Below are 25,439 nucleotides of genomic sequence, written 5' to 3'. Positions count from 1 at the left end.
TATGCCTGCTATATTCAGTCAGTTTAACTTTCCACATATTATGTCCATTTATATAGCATTTCTTCACATTTATAATTTTGCATTGAATATATTACCTCAGTTACTTTTCCACTCAGGGACAGCATTATTCTAATACAGTGTAAATAGATACAGTATGTCATGCAGGAGGTATCAAAGGACAGTCATTTTGGAAACAAATACAACTTTGTTTAAAAGATGGCTACACAATTACTGACTTGGATTGACTCAAAATGTTTGAAGGTCCTTCCCTGATTGGTCCCAAAAACTGAAGTGAGGTAGGGGATGGAAGAAGAGAGAGCCTTTTCAGTAACTGATCCTTCTTACCAGAAGGCCTTCTCCAATGGAAGACATTATTATCTTTCTGGATTGAATTAAGGTTTTTTTTCTGTTCTCTTACTATCTTGCTACTACAGTTGAACTAAGATAAAAGAAGAGAGCACCATTTTGTTCTGCACTTTAGAATGGCAGAAATCTTGAGTCACCTTGATTTTCATCCACCTTAATGGACTAATGGACAGTGTGGGTAATTGTGGACAGAGAAAATAACATACATAACCAATGAAATCTCTACCTAATGGAGAAAATGATAACGGTCTATGTCAAAACCAAGCTAAGAAATTAGGTTTCCAGAAATGAATATGATTAGTTGCTGGTTTTGTTGAGAAATTATATCTGCTTTAAGAGCTTTCTTAGTTAATTTTAACAAATTTATGATGGGTAAAGTTTTGATGGTTACCTAATTCCTTGAGTGTATTTCTTCATACTGGCAGCATAGGTCTGCTTTGGTTTCACTTGACAAAATTAAGCATGTCAGAGAGTGGCTGATGTTTGCTTTACATAAATAGAACAGGCAGATCAGCATTGCTTAGTGTTAAAATTATCTTTGGGCTTGCAGGCTAGCATGCTTTGGGTAACTTAAAACACTCGTTCATGCATTTTATAAACACAGTGCTTGACCACTGAAAACAAGCATGATACAATCCCCTGAGGAAAACATGGGAGAAACCATTACACGGACGGCAACAGCCAAGCTAATGAAGAAAGCTTTTTTGGAGGCTCTACAATCAAATGACTATAGAACTCTGGAAGAGCTTTTGGCTCAAAAACAAATAGATGTGGACACGGTGTTTGAAGTGGAAGATGAGAATTTGCTCCTGGCCTCTTACAAACAAGGTAAAAAGCCATGGCAATGTTTCAGTTGTAAAATATTGAAAGAAGTTAACTATTGTGTGTTATGAGGATTTGCCCTTTGTGGGTCTTACTGTATTCAATAAATTTTCAGATCAAATCTGATTAAGCTGTATTCTTGAAGCAAAATTACTTCTATGGACTGTATATACACAGCATAGAAGAAATTGGCTGGACCCAGAAATTTTAGGACACCCTCAATATACAACTTCCATAAAATGCAAACCATTAAAATTGAAGCTGAACAAAGGAACTTTTAATAGTGATAACACTAAGACAGAAGAGAATTTGAGTGCCCAAGGATTTTTTTTCCTGGTGCTATTCCTGAAGAATATTTAGAAAAATCAGAAGTATGATATGTAAAGATTAGAAAGTATATCAATGACCAACAAATGCTTTGGTTTGGCTGTTGCTCCCCATCTTTGGTCAAATAGTTTTGCTCCAGGTCATATTTAAAATAGTTTAGGTAGAAATGCAAGAACCAGTTTGGTGTAGTGGTTAAGGTATCAGGCTAGAAACAGAGATATTGTAAATTCTAGTCCCACTGTGGGCACAAAACAAATGGATGATTTGGACCAGTCATTCAGCCCTAGGAAGAAGGCAATAGCAAGCCACTTTTGAAATCTTGCAAAAAAAACCTGTGGGAATTTGTTCAGGCAGTCATCAGGAGTCAAAGGCATGCACATGCACACACGCTCATGCACACACACACACACACACACGCAGAGAGAGAGAGAGAGAGTACACAAGGAAAATTGGCAAGAATAGAGGGTAGCAATTTCACTATGATTACACAATGTGCTCTAACATGCTGCAAATACCCTCTAGAAGTAAAAAGAATAGATGTAATGGAAGGTACTCTTACAATATATTACGGGGCATTACCTTTATTCATATGGAGACACACATACTACATACAGGATTCCTAAAATACTGTAGGATATGAGCTTTGGAAAACACAGCAGATTGCATATGTCACTTAAGTGATGTAATCATAAGGGAGGGAGGCTCACCCACCTTCTGAGGTGATACTCAACTACCTTGGCCTGATTCAGTTGGATCTGGCCCATTTTTAGCTCAAACTTCCCCCCCCCCACTGGCCTCTCTTACCAGATCAAATATGTATTGTTCTGTTTTCAGAAATGTATCTTGTTGATTGATAGCCAGACAGAATTCTGACCCTCTTACATTATTTTTTCTAGTATCCCATTGGGTTGGAGAAAATTAGCCTCTCTTTATGAGGAAGGATTTTTTAATCATAATAATAGTTCTTCTATCATACTATTTTCTTCAGTTAAAGTATTATTTAAAAGTTAAGAAGAAAACCATGTGACACAAGTCTGTTTACAGTTATCTAACCTTAAAGCCTGTGCTGTGCAGGTAATCCTCGACTTACAACAGTTCATTTAGTGACCATTCAAAATTACAAAGGGACTGAGAAAAATGACTTATGGCTGTTTTTTACACTTACAACTGTTGCAGCATCTCATGGTCAGGTGATCAAAATTCAGATGCTTGGCAAATGACTCATATTTATGACGGCTGCAGGGTCCTGGGGGTCATGTGATCACTTTTTGTGACCTTCTGACAAGCAAAGTCAATGGGGAAGCCATATTCACTTAACAACCGTGTTACTAATTTAACAACTGTAGTGATTCAATTAACAACTATGGCAAGAGAGGTAGTAAAATGGGGCAAAACTCATTAACAAATGTGTCATTTAGCAACAGTAATTTTGGGCTCAATTACAGTCATAAGTCAAGGACCACCTTTATCTTATAATTCAACCTTTAAGATACTGGATTGGAAATCAGCTATTGATCAGTCTAGTTTTGCTTGTATTGACTGGCAATTGAAAGCATAGTGTTATCCCAAAGGGTAGTAAATTACATAGCCTACCTCTTCATCATGATGGTACAACACTATATCTTACACCACTGCCTCACTGCCTAATAATCAATTTTGGTTTCTTGGTTTTTCTCCCAGATGTTTGAATAATTTCACTGTTGTAAATGTTTTCTATTTTTAAAAAAGTACCAACATTTATACATAGTTTAATATAAATTTTCTCCAAAGTTGCTTGTAAAACCTGTATTCTTTGTGGATTATTCAAATATTCTGCTTGCAATAATCTCCAATGCACACAGGTTTTTCAAACAATTTTCTCCAAAATAATGCATTTTTGAATATTAATAATATGAGTACAGTATAAACATTTCTCATGTAACGGAACCCATAAGCTTTGGTTAGCTGCCCTACAAAATTTGGCAAAATGGACAACTTGAAAGATAATTGAGTTTTGTTGTTGATCTTGGTTCAACAATGCAAAATTAGATTAGATCACATTCCAGTGCAAGTTAAACAAAATCCTATTTCTACTATCAACCCACCTGAAATATTTTCTCAGATTTAAAGGAATGAATGCACATAGCTTTTATCTATAACTCTGTAGAACTACTAGGCTGCACAATATTTATGCAGTCTTTTCTGGGATGAGGAATAAATATTGCTTCTCTTCTAGTAAACCACTGTGTTTCTCTGGGATGGGTGCAGAGACTAATGGAGCCCTTCTACTCCTATTCTGCTGACTTCCTGTTTCACTTGCATACTATTCCTCCTCACTGGGAAAGAATAGTTGAATATGAAGATATCTTCATTTATGTTTCCAGTTTTAGGAAATGAGATTTTTCTATGCACATAAGAGCTCTGTGTGCGCAGCAAAATAACACGGAACATGGTTAAGGGAAAACATGTAGAAACACATAAAATATATTCAGTTGCATAGTGAGTATAATTATATTCAATATTGCAAGGGAGGCTCATCCCTTCTGTACTAATCAGTAATCTGAAGATTTTGGAAAGCTATCATTCAATCACTTTTGTTTGTTTCTCAACTGAAACAGGATATTGGCTGCCTAGTTATAAATTGCAGCATTCCTGGGCAACAGGACTACATCTGTCTGTTCTGTACGGACATCTGGAGAGTCTGAGAGTCCTGCTGAAGCACAAAGCAACCATCAACTGCAGACCCAATGGGAAAGCAGCAATCCACATAGCATGTGAAGTTGCCAGTCTGGATTGTGTCAATATACTCTGTAGCCATGGAGCAAAAACCAACTGCTATTCATTGAGTGGGTTTGCACCCCTGCATTATTGTACTACAAAGATCTCCTTGTCTTGTGCACAACAGTTAATTTGGAGAGGTAAGTTATATAAAAACAGTCATAGTTTCAAGCTGCTGGAACAGACCTGCTTGGATGATGATGGAGATACAAGCAAATGTTGCATAGGAACATTGAATAAGTTCTGGTATCTTAAATTTGTTTTCAAAATATGACTGTGGATTTGGGTTTCAGGTAGCATAACATTAGGCTCCTTACCTCTGTTCCTCAAGAACACAATCCTTCCAAATTAGTTTATCAATGATCAAATTGCATGTTTTGTTCATCATAGTCATAGTCACAATCACAATCAAAACCATAGTCATAATCATAGAGTTGGAAGGGACCTTGGAGGTCTTCTAGTCCAACCCGCAGCACAGGCAGGAAATATATACCATTTTAGAAAAATAGCTGTCTAGTCTCTTCTTAAAATCTTCCAGTGTTGGAGAATTCACAGCTTCTGGAGGCAGGTTGTTCCACTGGTTAATTGTTCTAACTGTCAGGAAATTTCTCCTTAGTTCCAGGTTGCTTCTCTCCTTTGCTTCTTGTCCTACCTTCAGGTGCTTTGGAGAATAGCTTGACTCCCTCTTCTTTGTGGCAACCCCTGAGATATTGGAACACTGGTATCATGTCACCGCACGCCCTTCTCTTCATTAAACTAGATATAGCCAATTCCAGCAACTGTTCTTTATATGTTTTAGCCTCCAGCCCCCTAATCATCTTTGTTGCTCTTCCCTGTACTCTCTAGAGTGTCAACACCTTTTTTATATTGTGACGACTAAAACTGGATGCAGTATTCCAAGCGTGGCCTTACCAAGTCATTATAAAGTGGTATTGACACTTCACATGATCTTGATTCTATCCCTCTATTAATGCAGCCTAGCACTGTGTTGGCTTTTTTAGCAGCTGCAACACACTGCTGGATCATATTTAAGTGATTGTCCATTAGGACTCCGAGTTCCTTCTCACAGTTACCACTATTGAGCAAGATACCACCTATACTGTACTATGCATTTGGTTTTTCTTGCCTAAATGTAGAACCTTACTTTTTTCACCATTGAATTTCATTTTGTTAGATAGTGCCCAATATTCAAGTCTGTCAAGATCCTCCTGTATCTTAAGCCTATCTTCTGGAGCAGGGGTTTCAAACTGCTGGCCCATGGACCAGATGCGTCATGCCGAAACTGTGCCCACCTCAGTTTTGGCAATGGGGGAAAAAGTTGTGATTTGTCACAACACATCACATGACCTGGCAAGTCTGTTTTGGAGTGTTGTCTATTCCTGCCAGCCTGGTGTCTGCAAATTTGATGAATTAATGATGTAGTAGAGTTTGCTCCACTAGAAGGCAAATGAAGCTGCTGCCTCAGTTGGCATATAAAGTGAATCAGGACAGCTGTAGTAACTCCTCTTCCAGTTGGCAAAACTGTGGGTGTGCTGTGTCATTTGTCTTCAGACAATTTAACTGAATAAGTGGCCTACTGCTAACAGTCAAACAAACTTGACTGCTAGGCAGTTGCTAATATATCTTTTAATGAAAGGAGGGCACCATTTTTTTCCTGTCACTAGCAGCTCAATATTATTGGTTAACGTACATGACTTTAATGCTGCTAGCCTTTCTCAAAGTGTGATTTCCACATTGCTTGAACTTTGCATTCCATCAATTCTAGCTTGTGTGGCTGCAAGGTTGTACAAAGTTGTTGTGTTGAGTTCTGATAATGTTAATATTTAACTGTAGAAGATAGCAGTAACCAGAGATGAATCAAGTGCTCCAAAATATTTTGCTCAAAAATAAAATAAAAAGTCTACATTTTCCTATATTCTGTGCAGGTACGTGAAATGCTAAGCAAATGTAAAACTAAGAAACAAACATCATCAATAGAATGATACTGAAAATGGAGAAATTATCTTTACTTCTTCAGATCGTAGAATTAACTTGTCAATTTTCAGTTACTTTGAGAGCTTCCTGAGACTTAAAAATATAGATTTCCCCTGTCCAGTAATGTCCAACTCTAGGGAGCGGTGTTCATATCTGTTTCCTAGCTGAGGTAGTGTCAGTGTTGTCTGAAGATGCTGCTGTAGTCAGGTGGCCAGCATGACTATGTCCCAAAATGCATGAAACACTGTTACCTTCCCACCAAAGTGATACCTATGTATCTACTTACGTTTGCATGCTTTCCAACTGCTAGGATGGCAGGAGCTGGGGCAAGAACAGGAGCTCACTGCATTGTGTGATGCTTGGGTCTCGAACTGCCAATCTTCGGGTCATTAAGCTCAGCGTCTCAACTGCTAAGCCACCATGCTCCCTTCCTGGGATTTAGGGACTGAAATGTTTTCCCATTTTTCCATCAAGGTTGCTCATAGATCAGTTTCCCAGGAATAAACTTCTAAAAAGTAATTCTAAAAAAAATAAAAGAAAACTAATGAATAAAATGGATTTATTTATTTATTTATTTATTTATTTATTTATTTATTTATTTATTAGTTTTTATAAACCGCCCTTCTCCCGAGGGACTCGGGGCGGTGTACAGAGGAAGGAATGTATACAGATTGAACAATAAATAATAAGAAACACTAATGAAAACAAACTGGGACCCCAATTAACGCTATCATGCCAGGCCAGACTGCTGGAACAGGAAAGTTTTTAAGTCGCGACGGAAGGTACGGAGGTCAGGGGCCATCCGGATTTCGGTTGGTAAGCTGTTCCAGAGGGCTGGCGCGCCCACTGAGAATGCCCTCCCCCTGGGGGCCACCAGCCGACATTCCTTGAGCGGTGGCACCCTGAGGAGGCCCTCTCTGTGGGAGCGCACAGGACGGTGGGGTGCTGACATTGGCAGAAGGTGCTCCCGTAGGTAGTCCGGACCCATGCCATGTAGGGCTTTGTATGTCATTGTTAGCACCTTGAACTTCACACGGAAGGCAACCGGAAGCCAGTGCAGCGCACGGAGGAGAGGTGTGATATGGGAGTATCGGGAGGCTCCCAAGAGTGTCCGTGCCGCCGCACTTTGCACCAGTTGAAGCTTCCGAGTGGATCTCAAGGGCAGCCCCATGTAGAGAGCGTTACAATAGTCTAGGCGAGAGGTCACAAGGGCATGGGTGACTGTACGTAAGGAATCCAGGTCCAGATAAGGCCGTAGTTGGCGGACTAGTCGAACCCGGGAGAAGGCCCCCTTGGTCACAGCTCCTATGTGGTCTTCCAGGGAGAGCTGCGAGTCTAGGAGGACACCCAGGTTGCGGGCCCTATCAACAGGTGGAAGTAACTTGTCCCCAATGTTAAGCAGTGGGACGTTCTGAATATCCTGGCTTGCCGGTACGTACAGCCATTCAGTCTTGTCTGGGTTCAGTTGAAGCCTGTTTCTCCCCATCCATTCCCGGACCGCTTTCAGGCAGCGGGACATCACGTCTAGGGCATCACTGATATTGTTTGGAGTTGAGATAAAAAGCTGGGTGTCATCAGCATACTGATGGTACCCTACTCCAAAACTGCGAATGATCTCACCCAGCGGTTTCATGTAGATGTTGAACAGGAGAGGCGAGAGGACCGACCCCTGAGGGACTCCGCAAGCGAGAGGCCTCGGGGTCGACCTCTGTCCCCCTGTCAGCACCGACTGCGAGCGACCCTGGAGAAAGGAGGAGAACCAACGCAGAACCGTGCCTACCACTCCCAGTCCCCTGAGGCGTCGCAGCAAGATACCATGGTCAATGGTATCGAAAGCCGCCGAGAGGTCTAATAAGACTAGGACAGAGGAATGGCCCCTGTCCCGGGCTCTCCAGAGATCATTCATCAGAGCGACCAATGCCGTCTCCGTGCTGTAGCCCGGCCTGAAACCCGATTGGTACGGGTCTAGATAAACCGCTTCATCCAGGATCTGAGGAAGTTGGTGCGCCACCACGCTCTCAACAACCTTCGCAAGGAAGCGAAGATTGGAGACTGGACGAAAGTTATTCAAAGAGGATGGGTCCAAGGTGGGCTTCTTGAGGAGAGGTCTCACCACCGCCTCCTTCAAGGCGGTGGGGAAGTGACCCTCACTCAGAGAAGCAGAGATGACCGCTAGGAACCAGCCTCGTGTCCCCTCTCGAGCTGCATAGGCCAGCCAGGAAGGGCACGGGTCCAGTAAGCAAGTGGAGGAGCTCAACCTTCTCATAATCCTGTCCACTTCCTTAGGAGTTACAGGATCAAATTCTTCCCAGATGACGTCGACAAGACTGTCCATGTCTTGTTCTTCCATCTCAGCCCAGTTGGAGTCCAGGCCAGTTCGAATCCGAGCAATTTTATCCAGCAGATATTGACCAAATTCCTCGGCTCGACCCTGCAAGGGTTCCTCCCTCACCTCTTGGTTTAGTAGGGAGCGAGTCACCCTGAACAAGGCAGCCGGGCGATTATCTGCGGACGCGATGAGGGTGGAAAAGTAGTTGGATTTTGCCACCCTTATCGCAGCGAGATAAGACCTGGTGAGGATTCTTAGTCGCAATCGGTCGGATTCGGATCGACTGGATCTCCAACGGCTCTCTAGGCCCCGTCTCCGACGCTTCATCTCCCGGAGCTCCTCGGTGAACCATGGGGCTCGCTGGGATCTGCGCCGGGTCAGAGGCCGCAAGGGTACAACTCGGTCCAGAGCCTCCGTGGCTGCCTTTTCCCAGGCTTCCACTAAGGCATCCGCCGAGCTGTGGGCAGGGGGTGCGTGCGTGTCCCTAAGCGCTGCCTGGAACTTATCGGGGTCCATTAGGCGCCTAGGGCGGTACCATCTGACTGGCACCGTGCACCTACGGTGGGGGGTGGCAAGGGGGAAGTCTAGCCGCAGGAGGTGGTGATCGGTCCATGACAGGGGCATAACAGTTGTGGCACCCCCACCGATATCATCACGCCACCGTCCAGACAAGAACACCAAGTCTGGGTTGTGGCCTCTCTCATGAGTCGGCCCAGAAATTATTTGCAACAGGTCCATGGCCGCCATGGAAGCCATGAACTCCCGAGCCAGTTCGGACGATCCTCCCAGGGACGGTAGATTAAAGTCACCCAAGACCATGAGTCTTGGGAATTCCACCACCAACCCTGAGAGGACATCGAGTAGCTCGGGTAGGGCCGCCGCTGCACGATTAGGTGGTAGGTACGCCAGCAGCAGGCCCAACTGCGCCCCTGGGCCGTATCTCAGTAGGAGAGACTCACACCCGACCATCTGAGGGACGGTGGTCTCTCGCGGGCTAAGGGATTCCCTGATGATAACTGCCACTCCCCCGCCCCTCCCATGAGCCCGAGGCTGGTGCAGTACCTGGAAACCTGGCGGGCAGAGGTCAACCAGAGGAACACCCCCCTCTGGGCCCAGCCAGGTTTCTGTGATGCAGGCCAGGTCCGCATGCTCACTCTCCACTAGGTCACGAATGAGGTGAGCTTTGTTAGCTACGGACCTTGCATTCAGGTAGACCAGCCTTAGCATGGGAGGGTGCGCACCTTTGCTCCCGGGTCCTCCGGGGGAGAACAGAGGGTCGGAGCGTCTCACCGCTTGTACAGAGCGGAGATGACACTCCCGGTGACGATACGGCCCTCTGTCTGTGCACCTTCTGCCATTCCCCACCATCCTAGGGATGGGACGTATGTCAGTACGCCACTGGGTGTTATCGGCGACTGGTCCTTGTTGTACGCCGTCGCGAACGGCCGTGGGCCTGGCATGCGTTATGGTGGCTGGAAGGCGTGCCTTTCCCGCGCAACCATAGTCTTCTCCCTCCCCCCTCCCTAACCCCACAAAAAACTTAACTAAGAACTTAATCAGGGGCCTCTTGTTGGGCTTATGCTGGAGGCCCCTGACCCTGCCCGGCCATCTCTCAGAGGCCCAGTGGTTGGGCCCGTCATCAAGATTGGATGTGATGCAGGCGGGTCGCACCCAGGAGAGTGGGGAACCCCTGAGGGCGTGCAGTACTATGCTAGAGTATTGAACGAGCATAGTCACAGGTGGTTCCGGGAAGGCTGTCCCCTGGATGGTGAATTTGCAGGAGGGTCGAGTCGGGTAGGTGCGTTTCTGGATCGTCGCCCTGCCACTGCCACTTGGCCGGGCGAACCCCCAGAAGCAGGCCACTCCTCATCCTCTCACGATGGGTTGTGTCTCTGCTTCCGGAGGTGGTCCAGAACGTACTCTGGGTGAAGCATACCCCATAGAGCTCTCACCTCTATGGGGTTGCAGGTGTAAGGCCAGCCACTCTGCCACCGTGGCTAGCACCCAGGCCCGTTATGTCCTGTGGGGAGAGAATGGGCAAGGATGGTTGAGAGTGGGCAGAAGGCAGGATTGAGGGATCCATTAATTGGTGTCAGCTCTGGTGGTTCAGCCGCCCAAACAGTTCCCTCCCTGATCCTCTGGGCGTTGTTCCCGGCCGCAGCTCCATGGCCCCTACTGGTTGGGGACCGACCGGAGCGTGGCCTCCCAGAGGTATGGGAGTCCCTGGTGTCATGCCCCTGCTGTTGCCGTCTCCGATCCAGGTGTCTCGAGGAGGTGGCTCGGGGTGTAGGCCGCAGATGCCTCGCCTCGATGTAAAGCTGGTCTGCGGTGTCTCCTTGATCACTCGGAGACGCCGCCGCCATCCGGGAGCAGATTAGGCAGCCGAGGCAAAAAACAGCAGCTCCGGCCCCGCTCAGGATTGTTGCAACGGCCGTAGCGGTACAGGGGGCGGGCCGGAGATGCCACGCCGTCAGTGCTACCGCCGCTGTCAAGGCCCCTGGGTGGCGAACGACTAGGCCTGGAGAAACAGTCCCGGCCGCCGTCGTCTTCGCTGCCGCCACTTCCACCGCCCAGCTGATCCGCGGCGCCTCCTCTGATCCTCGGAGACGACGCCGCTGCCCGCTGCTGCTGCTGTTGGTTTCGTTGCCGGCGTCACCGCCGCATAGCAGATCTGCGGAGATGCCGCCCTTGCCCGGTGATCGGCATCGGAGGAGACCGCAGACCAGGGCTCGCTGGGCTCTCACCGCCGAAGATGCCGCCGCCACCCGGGAGCCGGTCAGGGGCAGAGCAGAGCCTCCGGCCCCTCCTGGATGGCTGCGACGGCTGTTGTGGTCCAGGGCTGTCGTGGTCCAGGGGCGGGCCTCTCGCCGCCGACGCCGCCGAAGATGACGCCGCCTCCGCCACCCAGCTGGTCCAGCTGGTCCGCGGCATCTCCGTCGATAGCCCGGAGACGCCGCCGTCCCCGGGAGCCGGTCAGGGGGCCGGGGCAGAGCAGAGCCTCCGGCCCCTCCTGGATGGCTGCGATGGCTGTCGTGGTCCAGGGGCGGGTCTCTCACCTCCGGCGCCGCCGAAGATGCCTCCGCCTCCGCCACCCAGCTGGTCCAGCTGGTCCGCGGCGTCTCCGCTGATAGCCCGGAGACGCCGCCGTCACCCGGGAGCCGGTCAGGGGGCCGGGGCAGAGCAGAGCCTCCGGCCCCTCTTGGATGGCCAGGGGCGGGCCTGGAGACGCCCCGCCGCCGCCGCCACCGCCGTTGCCAGGCTCCCTGGATCAACGACCAGCCTGGGGGCTTGAAAGTCGTCGCCGCAGCCGCTGCCATCCTTGCCGCCGGGGCCTCCGCCGCACAGCTGATCCGCGGAGGCGCCGCCCTTGCCCGGCAGTTTGACAAGCGGTGGAGGCAGGGCGGAGGTGCTGGCCCCGTTTATAACGGTTGCCAACGGCCCAGGCGGCGGGGCGGGGATGTCCCGGCAGCTCTGCAGCTGTTTCGGGAGGCAGCGGGCGGCATAATTGCCCAGCTCATTTGCCCGAAATTCTGGCCCCACCCCAGGGGTCCATTGACATCCCTGGGGGGCTCCTGGGGGGACGCCTTACTGTTGGGGGCTACGGAGCTCTCCCCAGCGCGTCCGCCATTGAAGCTTGTTGCAGAAAATAGAAAAACCATTAGGTGAATAAAAAGAATAGAATACAAAATGGACTATCTTCCACAAACCTGTGATAAATAATAGATTAGAAGAAGAAAAAATACCTATCATGCTCTCAGGAGAATGTATGATCTTGAATCCAAGTTTCTTTAGTGGATGGATTGCTAGATAAAGAGGAAACTGAATATATTTAAAAGCATTAATGTACATATTAATACAGATTTTCCTGCTGATAAATAGTATTTACTGAGTTTGACAGAGGACAAATTAATGATATTGTTTTTTCTTTTCATAAAGTTAGTAAAGTTCTTCCCTTGTCCTGTTATTATTAATAATCAGGGGAAAAAATCCAAGTGATCTGTGTGCATTTGCCAAATGTATTTATCCTATTATTATTAAATCAGACTGTATCTGTGAAGTATCCTGTAAATGTAGAATGTAGACAACCTTTTAGTTAGGCCCTCTGATCATATAAAAGAAATCTTAGCTGGTTACTCCTGTCATATTAGTTGGATTGATTTATCAATTTATATGTGCAGTTTAGTACACAATTTTGGAATCACCCTAATCTGGGATCTTTTACTTTGTTTGGATGCAGCCAAACTGCTTTCTCTTTCATTCTAAGTTATTCTGCTCACTAGAGCAGGGGTAGGCAACCTCGGCTCTTTTATGACTCATGGACTTCAACTCCCAGAATTCCTGAGTCAGCATAGCATAGCTGACTCAGGAATTCTGGGAGTTGAAGTCCATGAGTCATAAAAGAGCCGAGGTTGCCTACCCCTGCACTAGAGCAACCTAGATTTGGAACCTGGATTTTGAGTGGGCATTTTTCCCCTTTGTGTAATTAATTGCTCATTCATGCAACTTGCTTTGTTGATGGGCACCTGATGGTGAAATGAACTACAGTTTATTCCTTGTAGTTTCAGGTCTGTCAGGCCTGGAGTTGCCCCAGATCATGTTCTACATTGGCTTAGAAAAGAATTAAAGTGGTATAACAAGTTCTGATCTCAGGGCTGCCGTAGGCTTTTTTCACCATGGGTGCTGTTTTCCCATGCAAGTACATTCAGTTAAGAAATAAAAGAAAATTAAAAAGTTAACAACATAATAACATATGCCATTTTCCCATTTTTAGGAAGATATGAACTCATAGGAATCTTCCAGTCTTTTCTTTCTTTCTTTCATTATAGACAACCACCCAAAATCCCTTTGAATTTTGCCACCTATTTGCACAACCAGCATATCAACTTAAAGCTGCAAAATACTGGAAAGCAGCAAAGAGTTTGGATTTTCTGTATCTCTTTGTTTTTGTTCTTTTCTTTGTCTCCATATCAGTATTCACTCTTGGCAACTTGCTAAACAAATTCCTGCAGTTTTCTTGGCAAGGTTTTTCTTAGAAGTAGTTTGGTATTGTCTTCTTCCTAAGGCTGACAAAGAGTGAATGGTTTAACTCAAGGTCACTCAGCGGGCTCTGTACCTATGTCAGAACTACAACTTATTGTCTCCCAACTTTTACCGTTTCACTAAACCAGTTACGGTGCTCATTTGGATTTTTGCAGATCCCAGTGCTTTTTTTGTAAAAGAAAAAGGTGCCGGAACTCACACATGTCATACAACCTGGCTTGCCTACCCTACAAGGTTCCATCCAAAAAAGGTGCCGGAACTCCGTTCTGAGCATTCTATGAGAAAAAAAGCCCTGGCAGATCCAATCCAATGGTAATCCTAAACTAAGGTGATAACAATGTAGCTTTCACAAAGCTGACAGGTGAGAAATAATTCTGCTACACAGGCTTGGATTGTCCACTTGATGAGACTGTTACTTCAGTGGAAACAGCCACTAAAAGAAAGTTCTTGTAGGAGACTCCATATGACTTATAGTGCATTTATTTATTTAAGAAAATGTATATGTCTGCTCTCTTACTCTCAGTAATTCTGTGTGGCTTACAAAAGTAAAAACCCAACAGCCAGACAATAAAAAGCAATAACCCTACCCCTGTGGCAACAACAGCCAATCAAATAAGTCACTCGATGGGTTCCCCAGGCCTATTAGCAAAACCAGGTCTTCAGAGCTTTGCACAATTGTGGAAATCAATCTAATCTCTGTGGGTATGATGTTCTAAAGAGGGGGACCCACTGTGGAGAAGGTCTATCTTCTGGGTCTTGCCAGATGTATCTCCCTAGGTGAGATGACCAGCAACATTCTTTGCCTCCATACTCTGATGGGTTGGGTAGATGTGACCAGGAAAACACAGTTCTTCAGATAAACTGATGCCAAGCCATGTAGGATTTTAAAGGTGACAACCAGCACTTTGAATTGTACCTGGACGCAAATCAACGGCCAATGCAGCTTTTGAGCAGAGATTATCTATGCACATCTAAGCCTGCTCAAAAACCTGTTGGCCGCAGCATTTTAAACTTATTGGAGCTTCCGGATACTTTTCAAGACCAGCCCTATGTAGAGTGCATTGCAGTAGTCAACTCAGAGGGCAACTAGGGTATGAATGATTGTGAGCAGGAAAGAGCATAACTAGTGCACAATTTGTAATTGAGCAAAACCCTTCAGGTCATGACTGCCACCTGCTCCTTGAACAGGAGCTGTGAAACCAGGGGAACCCCCAGATTTTTGGGGGGGTCTTTAGTGCTCTATGAGCTAGATTGTTTTCTTGTAGACATTTCATCAACCAAATTCAATAATATCGTGAGAGCACTTACCTAGTTTGGGTAATGAAACATCTGGGTCTTTCTGGGGAAGTACCATCCCAGCCAAGACTAGAGGTGGCAATTCTCCCTGCACCAAATAACCCCAAAGCCAGAGATATTCTATCTTGCCAGGGTACAGTTTCAGTCTGTTTTTCCTGATCCAGCCCTTCCTCCAGTCACTGTGAGAAGGAGGTCAGGGCATTACTTAACATTATCCAGTTCTTTCAGTTTACTTTTGTTTGCCATACAAACAAACCACCCACTTTTCAAAATATTCAGAAATGTTAGCAGGCTCAAATATTAGCTAGTATCTAGAAGACAAAAACATATCATGCCAGTGGTTTTGCATCTGCATTGTCAGTCTGTAGATTTCTAAATCCAAACCAAAGTTTGGATTAAGTTTGAAAGTTCTGAATGTCCATATTCCCTAAGATAATTCATCTTCCCATACTCATATCTAATTAGATTTTAATGCTATATTCAGAAGCGTTTCCTTGAATCTCCTTATTAAAAGAAGTAACTTTTTGAATGAAAAAATATTTGATTTTTTTTTTAAAAAAATATCACATAATTTTATTCTTAAGGGTTTTCAGCATTTCTGAAGTTTTGCTGAGGTTTTTATATATTCATGATGATTTATTTTTGTTGCTATAGTAGTATCAACACTGTGCCATCCCATCTCATTCCCCCCTTTTCTTTGTGATTTATATACAAACAGGTGCAGATGTAAATATAAGATCAAACAATCAAGATGAAGAAACGCCCCTTCATACCGTTGCTCGTTATGGTATCCCTGAAATGGTTGCCCTCTATGTGGAACAAGGAGCTGTAGTTGATGGTGTAAATGCCCACCGAGAAACACCATTGTCCTGTGCAGTTTACTGGGCCCTTAATGGCAAGGAACAAACCTACAGCACAGATCACCACCTCATCTGCCGGATGCTCCTTGACTACAAAGCTGATGTTAATTCACGGGATGAAGATTTCAGGACCCCCCTCCACAAGGCAGCCTGGAATTGTGACCATGTACTACTGAACATGTTGCTTGAGGCAGGTGCTGAAGCCAACCTGATGGATGATAATGGGTGTGCCCCCCTGCAATATGTCCTGAAAGTGACAGACGTGCGTCCTAGTGCTCAGGCTGACATCTGTTATCAGCTGCTTCTGAATCATGGAGCTGCCAGGATATATCCACCACAATTCCATAAGGTAAAAAAGGGAAGATGGTGCATAGCGTATTATGTAGAGCAGGGCTCGGGGACAATGGCCCTTTTATGACTTATGAACTTCAACTCCCAGAATTCCTGAGCCAGCCAAGGGAGTTGCTTCTGGGAGTTGAAGTCTACAAGTCAAAGGGGTCTTTGTTCCCCACCTCTAATGTAGAGGAATACATGTACAGGATGGGATGGAGGTTTATCTTTTAAAACATGTCCAATTCAGTTTAAATAACTGATTGCAGAGAACAGAATCCTAAAGATGTTTCCTTAGTTTGGAATATGATATTGCAAGTTCTCATGTGAATCCTGTAAAGTCAGATAAGAGGTCAATAGTTATTGTTTCTAAATCAGAATGCAGGCCAGGCACTGTAGCAGAAAAAAACACCTTATAATGGCTAAGGTGTCAGAAATGTCTTTTTTTCTCTTAAACATGCATCCCTGGAAACAAACATACATAGGTTAAATAAGAGACTTTAAGAAACTTTCACCTATTTAATTATAGAACAAGAATTCCATAATATAACCATAATGGTTTCATTACACTTAAAAATATACACAGAAAGACAGCAATGACACATCTTTCATTACTTACTCCATTACTATCTTTCTAAAGTTTCCTGCTAACTATATATGATTTATATACAGCTGTATTTTCTGTATGCAAGAAATGCATGGAACTTATAAGAGAAAACTGGCTGAGGGGCTAGGAGTTAAAGGAAGCTTAGCAGCAACATGAATCTCCTAAGCCCATTTCAACATCTTAATTGAAATATGAGTCAGAATGGCACTCTGTGAAAGAATCCAAGTAGTCCATCCTTTTCTGACAATTTCCCATAATTTGAACATTACTCATGGCTACTCTGTACACATATGTGTATCCGAATCTACATTTTGCAAACAGAAGTATGAAGAAAGGTGTAGATGTGCCAGATTCCTGGTTTTGGGACTATTTGCCACAACAAGCATTTCTTCTTAATAATCAGGAACAGAAACTGCAATATAAAATTAAAGAACAGAGGAAAAATTCCCTTGGGTATACTAAATTCTGTACCAGATGTAGAATCTGTGGTTCTCAGGATACAGATAATCCTTGACTTCATTTATTGACCATTCAAAGTTACAACAGTCCTGAAAAAGTGACTTATGACCATTTTTCACACTTATGACTGTTGCACCATCCCCAAGGCCACATGATCAAAATTCATAGGGCTGGGCAACTGACTCATATTTATGATGTTTGCAGTCCCTTGTTGGTCACATGATCAGCTTCTGCAACCTCCTGACAAACAAAGTCAATGGGGAAACCAGATTCACTGAAAAACCGTGTTACTAACTTAACAACTGCAGAGATTCATTTAACAACTGTGACAAGAAAGGTCATAAAATGGGGTAAAATTCACTAAACAGATGTTTCACTTAGCAACAGAAAGTTTGGGCTCAATTGTAATGGTAACTCGAGGACTACATGTACACAGAGACATAACATCAATGGAGAAATCATTCGGCTAGTTTGCTATATAGGAACCTGAACATACTAGTATCTTTCCCTGGTAAAAGAGCTAACATGAATATAGCTATTGTTTAAGGTTGGAATAATCCTACCAGTTGGTATTTTTAAAAGATTAGATTTGGGGCCAGATGGCAGACAAAAGGCCGTGATGATGGCCTTGACCATGTAATCAAGACTCACTACTTATCAATGCAGATTTAAAGCTTCAGTTACAAGATCATGGTGACCATCTTAGCTTTTTTTGACCTCACATTTACAGATGCTCCTATAGGCCACAAAATGGCTTTCAGGAGAACAGTGACATCTATTGGGTAGTGATATGTTTCTGCTTATAGGTGTTGCAAGCTTGTTGTTCCTATCCCAGAGCAGTTGAGGTTATTGTGAATACATATGAGCATATCAGGTGCACAACAAAATGGAGAACAGCTATACCTGATGATATCTTTGAGGTAAGTAGTTTAAAAATACACAACTATATTAGAGTAGTGAATTCATTCATTGCATTAGGCCATAATGGTTTTTTTAATTATTATTTTAGCTTAGGATGATGTATAAAGCTAGCCAGAGTGGTTCAGTTTCCATGCTTTTAGCTTTGAACCCGAGATAAGTAAAACTGATCATTAAAGAAAATACAATGTATGAATCTTGTTAGTATCTTTGTTAAAAGGAATATTTAGCAGGAGATAAATATTGGCAACCTGAAATAAAAGTAGAGTTCTATGCAATTTATTTTATTTATTTTTACTTCTTAAATTCTAGGAACTCAAAGCAATATACATAATACTCTCTCCTATAATTTGATCCTTGCCAAGTGAAATGTCAGCTAGACAACCAAACAAAATATGGTTGACCTAAAACCACTCAGTTGTTTTTCTAGGGTCCAGCAGAACTTAGATATGTGAAAGTAAACTTATTCAGCCCATCTTCTTCCATCATCCTTGTCTCCCTATGTGAGTAGCCATTTTGAAAATCCTTCCTCCTCTCATCCAGTCAATGTTAAAAAAATAAAGGGGCCAAACAAAAGTTTAATGAAAACTGCCAGGCACTTGAAATAAAAGATGTATTAAAATCAAAAGTTTAGCCAAAATAGAACGATGGAGGAGAGTAGTGGTGCTATCTGTATTAAATTCACAGGTGTGTTCAGTTGTATCTAAAGCTATATTTGTTCTTGGGCAGATGTATTTTGCTGAATTGGGAGGCTTCACATTCAATGAAAATAAAATGATATATTTAAATAGATAGAGTCTAGAAATTAAAAATATTTGGCTCCAGCAATATTGCTTATAGTTACTAAATGGTAGCTGCAATAGATAATGGCAAAGCCTGGCACATTTTCTTCCAATGCTTTTGTGCATGGAGGACAGATATTAACTCCAAACATATTTTGTTTTGTCTTTGCAGACATACAGAACTTTCTACGAATCCCTTTTTGAGGCATGTGCAAATACACCACGATCACTAAAACATTTAGCCAGATGTGCTATTCGAAGAACATTGCTACATAAATGTCACAAAGGAATCCCTTTGCTTTTAATTCCAGCAATACTAAAAAGGTATTTGCTTTTAGAGCCAGAAGGAGTAATATATTAAGAAGTGTAAAATACATTTTCAGATAATTTAATTTAAAAGTGTTAGGATTCTATTCCCATGGGAGAAGTTAAAATCAAGATTTCTGTGACAGCATCAGCAAGAAGCAGAACTAATATTTCCTACAAAGGATATGAATTCAAACAGATGTACATCATTACTGAACTTTGAGCACAGATAATAGAATATTTCATTCCTAGCAGTTTACAGAAGCACAACAAGTGAAAAGAACTAAGGAAAATATTTCTAAGGAAAGAGAGAAAAAAAGTCAAAAGTATTGAAAATATTCAAAAGAGAATTATTAGTTTTCTCCACCTGGTAGCTGTTTTTGTTCCATATTACCACTACCGTATTGAATTAGGGTTATAGGACTTGTAGTCGAAGATGCTGAGGGGACAAGAGGTCATGCAAGACTATTGTGAATGTTAATCTTTTCATTTTGAGGCATGTTCTTCTCACTTCATAATAGAAGCAAGAAGTGCTGAGAAAGTGAAATTACTAAATAGTACATATACTTTTCCGCCCTTTTTATTATATTGTTGTGAGGTTTAATATATCATTTTGATACAATGGTATTTATACAATATTAATTAAAATTATTGACAGTTGTTTGAATAACTTACAATATTGGAAATAAAAACAACCTTCTATCAATATTAGTTATAATTTGGGATTTCAATATTACAAGCAAAAAATTATTTGACTTTTTCATCCAAAATGAAGTGTAATATCAAGAAAGAAAGACTACTGCAGAATGGATTGAATTATATGTTACATAATAAAGGTTTCATTCTTGAGCTGATTACTTAATAGAAATCAAGACATTAATATCCAAGAGTAGTCCCACAGTGAGATAGGCAGCAAATAAATTTAACAAATAAATTTAGCAAGCAAATAAATAAAAGATGGATCCCTAACTTTATTTGATATTGGACATATTTGGAATTGGGGTACAGGTCAAAATGGCTGCTGTGGTGAATACAGTCAATCACAAAATACCTTTTTAATCACACTGGTGAAGCCACACTGGTGAAGTTGCCAAACCATCTTCCATTCCAGCATGTTCTCTAGCCACTCAGTTGATGCCTTTTTTGTGGCCAGAAAATATTATGCCTTACAAAGTAATTGGCTAGGTTTGCACATCTTACCAAGACATAGTGAGGTTAATTTGATTTTGATTTAAATGCATAGGTATGCAAATCACAACATTATGGTCTACCAGGTATTTTCAGGGCTTTATTTTTATGAAAGGGGCAGCCATACAAATATGATGCATAAATAAGAAATATATTTTAAAAAATAAATGATTGTTTAAAGAATCTGGGTTTATTTTGTGTGTGATTGTAGTCATAATCTGTGAAGTGTTTTGTTGCTATTGCTAGCAGCCTTAAAACCTAATAAAAGGGGAAAAGGCACATCAAAAAGTTTATTTTCAACTTTTTCTGGCTTCTGCCAGACAGATTGGGGTTGCAAATCTTATCACCTTTCCCCAACATGCTGATTGTAGTCCAACACACTTGGAAAATGCATGCTGCTCATAGTTGCATTATCAACACACTATAATCAAGGGCTGTCACTGTTCCCAGTGGTGTGTATCTACAATAAAAAGGGCATTTTTTTTAATCACTGCACTAAAAAAAATGAAACAGACAGTAACTTCAACAACCTCACCACCATGGCTAAGGCTGCTCATAACTGAGAAATTAAAAAAGAGAGTTGTCGTCAAATGAATTTTCTGCAGGGCCAGGAAAAGAAGGAGAGGACTCATGTTTAAAATCTGCATGCATAATTTCATTCTTTGAGACTGTCAGTGTGTACACGTAGAATAGGGTGCGCAGAGAAGAACAATAAAGCCATGTGGCCCTGTCATTACAACTAAGACTCCCATGCTGAGAGAAGAATCTTTGCTACTGATCTTCTCAGACACCCCTCCTCATCTAGCAATTGCACTCCCTTTCATTATGTGGGCATCTAGCCTCACTCACCAGTTTTGTTCTAAGCAGGTGCTAGATTATACCCACTGTGGCATCTGACAGAGAACTCAGCAGGATCACTCTGATTATAGTTCGAAGAATTTGCAGTCTCTTCAAAACATGGGAGGATGTCATTGTCAGAATGAAACTGCATTGCACTCTTTTTACTGCTGTTTTTCATTTGGCTGAAAGGTCAACAGCCCTATGCCACCCCTTTCTGGATGCACATAGGTATGCATTCCAAATTTTCCTGTTTCTTGGGAGCAAAGAGCTGGGACATAGATATGTTACAGGACATGACTGTTGCACCTGCTGCTAACCTGCATTGATACCATTTTTCTGATACAGACAAAATTACATGAGGTTCTGCTGACTTCATTTTTGGTTGCATCCATGCAATTAATAACAATAACAATAACAACAATTATTGTGTAGCCAGTTCTTTGCAGGCATTGAGCGAGACGGAAGGTTCAAAACAGCAACATACTTTATTGAAGGTGAAACAGAACAGAAGCAACAAGGGAGTTGCTGTGCAGCTATTTATACAGTTGGCCGATAGGCGGCGACGAATAGGTTTGAAGCATAGGTTTCCCACCCAAAGACCTAATTAGCCGGCTGGAGACAACCAGTCTGAGCCGGATAGCAACCATTACAACATACACGTGAACTAGCACTTAGCAATTGAATGCAAGCAATTAGCAAGCAAACACAACATATACAAAAGGCCAATACATTACCCATTCCCCCTGGATGGAAAACACAATTATTTGGTTACAAAATCTTGAAAATATTTGGGGGGGTCTTCGGGCTTGTTCAGAGTGTCGAGGGGTTGCCGGGCTCTGTGGTTCAGTGGAGTCATAACAACTCGAGTCCCTTTGGCTAGCCTGTCCCAGTCGGCCTAACCCAAAGTCTAACGGTGCCTCTAAATTGGCATGGCTGCTGCTGGGTGTTGGGTGACTGCCCAGCCCCTGCGATCCAGTCCCATCCTTGTTCTCTATTGCGCAAAATGTCTCAGAGCGTCCGAACTGCTCTGCTGACGTGTGAGGTTGTGGGCTCCTGGTCTGCTCCTCCTGGAAGTCCTGAGCCAATGACTGTTTTGCTAGTTGCCGGCGCAACTGATCGACATGTCAGCGAATGACTTGCCCATCTTCCAGGACCACCTCATAGGAGAGTGGTCCTGACACTTTAATAACTTTCGCTGGTACCCACAACTGCCCTTGCTCATAGTTCCAAGTCCAAACCCAGTCCCCCACCTGTAAATGCCTAGGTGCCTTTGGGCATGCCATGTCGGAGGCTACTCTATCTGGGTGCAGTCTGACCAATTTTGTTATTAGTCTCTTGCCCCATCACAGCTTTGCAAGGCTCTTGCCAGTAGCCATACAAGGCGTTGTATGCTGGCATAATAAGAAGTCGGCCAGCCTGTGGTGCCTCTATTAATGCATTTGAGGGACTCTTTGGTTGTGCGAACCATCCGTTCTGCTTTCCCGTTTGACGATGGGTGAACGGGAGCTGATGTAGTGTGCCTAATGAGATTGGCCCTGAGGAAGGCCTGGAATTGGGTTCCATTGTTGGAGACTAAGACGTCCGGAAGCCCATGCATTGCAAACCGTGACCGCAACACCTGGATGGTCCTTGCAGTAGTCATATTGCGAATTGGAACCACCTTCAACTATTTAGAGTAGTTATCAACCCCTATTAAAAACAATTGTCCCTGAAAGGGCCTGGCAAAATCTACGTGGATCCTTGACCACGTTGTGTGCATTTCCTCCCATTGGTGGACAGGGGCCTGTGGCATCTCTGGTCTTAACTGTTGACACATGTAACACCCGTGTACTTGGGCCTTGATAGCTTTATCTAGCCCTGGCCATCAGAGGTAGCTCCTCACCAGTGCCTTCATCCAGAGGATGCCTGGATGGCCTTCATGCAAAGACTGGAGAACTCTGGGCCTGAGTGAACTGGGGACTACGACCCTTCTGCCCCAAAGGATGCACCCTTTGTGAGCCGAAAGCTCATTTTTTTTGACTGAAAAAACTCTGGAACTTGGGGCCCCCACTATTTTCCAGCCATCCTGTGTGAATCCAGGCCAACATGCCACTTAGGATTTTGTCGGCTGCCATTTCTGCAGCGACATCTCCTGCATGTAGGAGAAACTCTGGCAAGTCTTGAATTGCTAAAATGCATGTGGCTGGAGCTGGATCGGGCTCCATGTGTGGCAATGGCAATCTGCTAAGGCTGTTTGTGTGGCCCATCTCTTTACCGGGTTTGTGAACCAGCCTGTAGTCGTAGGCTGGAAAGAAGATAGATCACCTCAACATTTGTGGTGACAGAATTTGAGGTGTCTGCTTGTCCGTTGTGAATGAGCCTAGCTAGGGCTTGTGGTCAGTAAAGACCGTGAACTTCGTTCATTCCGCCGGGACCTGAAGACCTGGCTCTTTGAGCACTCCGGCCCAGGCTGAGAATTTTTAACTGGGGTTTTTATTTTTAGGGATAATTTAATCTTTTTAATTGTTTTTTAACTTTTGTATTTTGTATTGGTTTGGTTTTTAAATACCCTGTAAACCGCCTTGAGTCCTTCGGGAAAGGGCGGTATATAAATCTAATAAAATAAATAAACTGCCTCCCATACAAAGAGTCATGGAACTTCTTAACCTCGGCCATGATGGCCAAGGCCTCTTTGTCGATTTGTGTGTAGTTGCGCTCCGCTGAGGACAAGGTCCTCGGGTAATAGGCGATGGGTGACTGTCTCCCATCTGCCAACAAGTGACTCAGCACAGCACCAACTCCATATGGGGATGCATCACACACGATGCAAACTGGCAGCTTTTCATTAGTGCATGAGCACCAAGTTTGAGGACAATGCCTTGACTGCCTGAAAACTCCTTTCATGGAGCTTGGTCCACTGCCATGGGGAATTTTTGTCTAAGACCCAGTGTAGCGGCTCTGCCACTGCGGCCTGGTTGGGGAGGAATGAATGATAAAAATTCAGGAGGCCCAAGAAGGCTTGAAGCTCTCCCTTGGACCTAGGGCTTGGTGCCAGCCGAATCGCTTTCAGCTTTGACTCTGCAGGATGGATGCCCTTGGCATCGATTCTAAACCCAAGGAATTCTGTGGACAGAACCCCAAGCTTACATTTGTCTCTCCTTAATCTAAGTCCCGTGGTGTGGAACCAATGAAGGATGGCTCTAAGCCACTTAGCCAGAACTTCTGTGGACTCCTCGGCGATGAGTACATCGTCGAAGTAGGGGCAGACCCCCAGAATACCCTTGAGCATGCACTCCTTGATCGCCTGAAAAGTCCCTGGGGCTGCACTCACCCCGAATTGAAGGCGTTTTACCTAAAAGGCCCCCGTGCATAACAATCGTTTGTGCAGCTGCCATGGCCACATCCACCAGCAGCTGTTGGTAGGCCTGCACTAAATCTAATTTAGTGAACACGCGGCCAACTTGCAATGATGCCAGAATATGGCTAACGACTGGGACGGGGTATGCATGCTGCTGTAGTGCCCGGTTAATGGTACACTTGTAGTCAGCAAATGTTCATACCTCTCCGTTGGCCTTGAGTGGCGTTACAGTGGGGGTCTCCCAGTGCCCACTGTCTACAGGCTCTAAAAACCCCTGACTAACAAGCCTGTCCAGCTCTGCATCAATTTTATGCTTTAATGCAAATGGCACACAGTGGGGCTTAACCCAAATTGGTGCGACCTGGGGATTACGTTTAAAAGCTATTGGAGTGCCCTTGTACTCTCCCAAACTTGGGCCGAAAACATTTGTGACTACGGCTGAAAAGTTCCAATGAAGATGATGGACACAGCAGAGCCTGTGTCCATTTCCATTTTACATGGAATGCCTTGAAGTTTGACCTGTAGTCGCAACTTCTGTTTAAGAGGTTGATGGGCACCCATGTGAAAAATGTTCTGGCGGCTGGAGCAGAACCCTACTCAGTGTTGCCTCGGGGCCCCAACACCTCTCCTGAAAGTCTCATCCAGCTGGCGGTCCCTCTGATGACCTCGACAGATGGTGGCAATGTGGCCTGGTTTTCCACATGCCCAGCATGTGGCTGTCTTGAAATGGCAATCTGCATGTTGATGGCGGCCTCCACAGCCCAAACACCTTGGGAACAGAACCGCCTTGTCAGCCAGCCTTGTTCCTCTTTTGTGGTGCCACTGAATTTTGTCGACTTTGTGGTCAAAGTCGGTGTCTTCCACTCGTTCAGCGTCCTCATGTGGTTTCTGTACATGATGC

The 25,439-nt window shown here is 44.1% G+C and overlaps 1 protein-coding gene across 1 annotated transcript; it reads left to right on the top strand.

Moving 5' to 3' along the window:
• Positions 1-958: 958 nt before the first annotated feature.
• ASB4 (ankyrin repeat and SOCS box containing 4) lies at positions 959-20,540 on the top strand. Its single transcript, XM_081344161.1, has 5 exons — positions 959-1,194; positions 4,113-4,412; positions 15,630-16,120; positions 17,974-18,087; positions 19,040-20,540. The coding sequence occupies exons 1-5, from the start codon at positions 993-995 to the stop codon at positions 19,226-19,228; spliced, it is 1,296 nt and encodes a 431-aa protein (XP_081200287.1). The 5' UTR covers positions 959-992; the 3' UTR covers positions 19,229-20,540.
• The last annotated feature ends 4,899 nt before the right edge of the window (positions 20,541-25,439 follow it).

The sequence above is a fragment of the Vipera berus genome, assembly GCF_964194415.1.
Source record: "Vipera berus genome assembly, chromosome: Z".
In the NCBI taxonomy this organism is placed as follows: domain Eukaryota; kingdom Metazoa; phylum Chordata; class Lepidosauria; order Squamata; family Viperidae; genus Vipera; species Vipera berus.
Note: the sequence above shows the minus strand (reverse complement) of the source record. Positions and strands in the feature narration are given on the sequence as shown.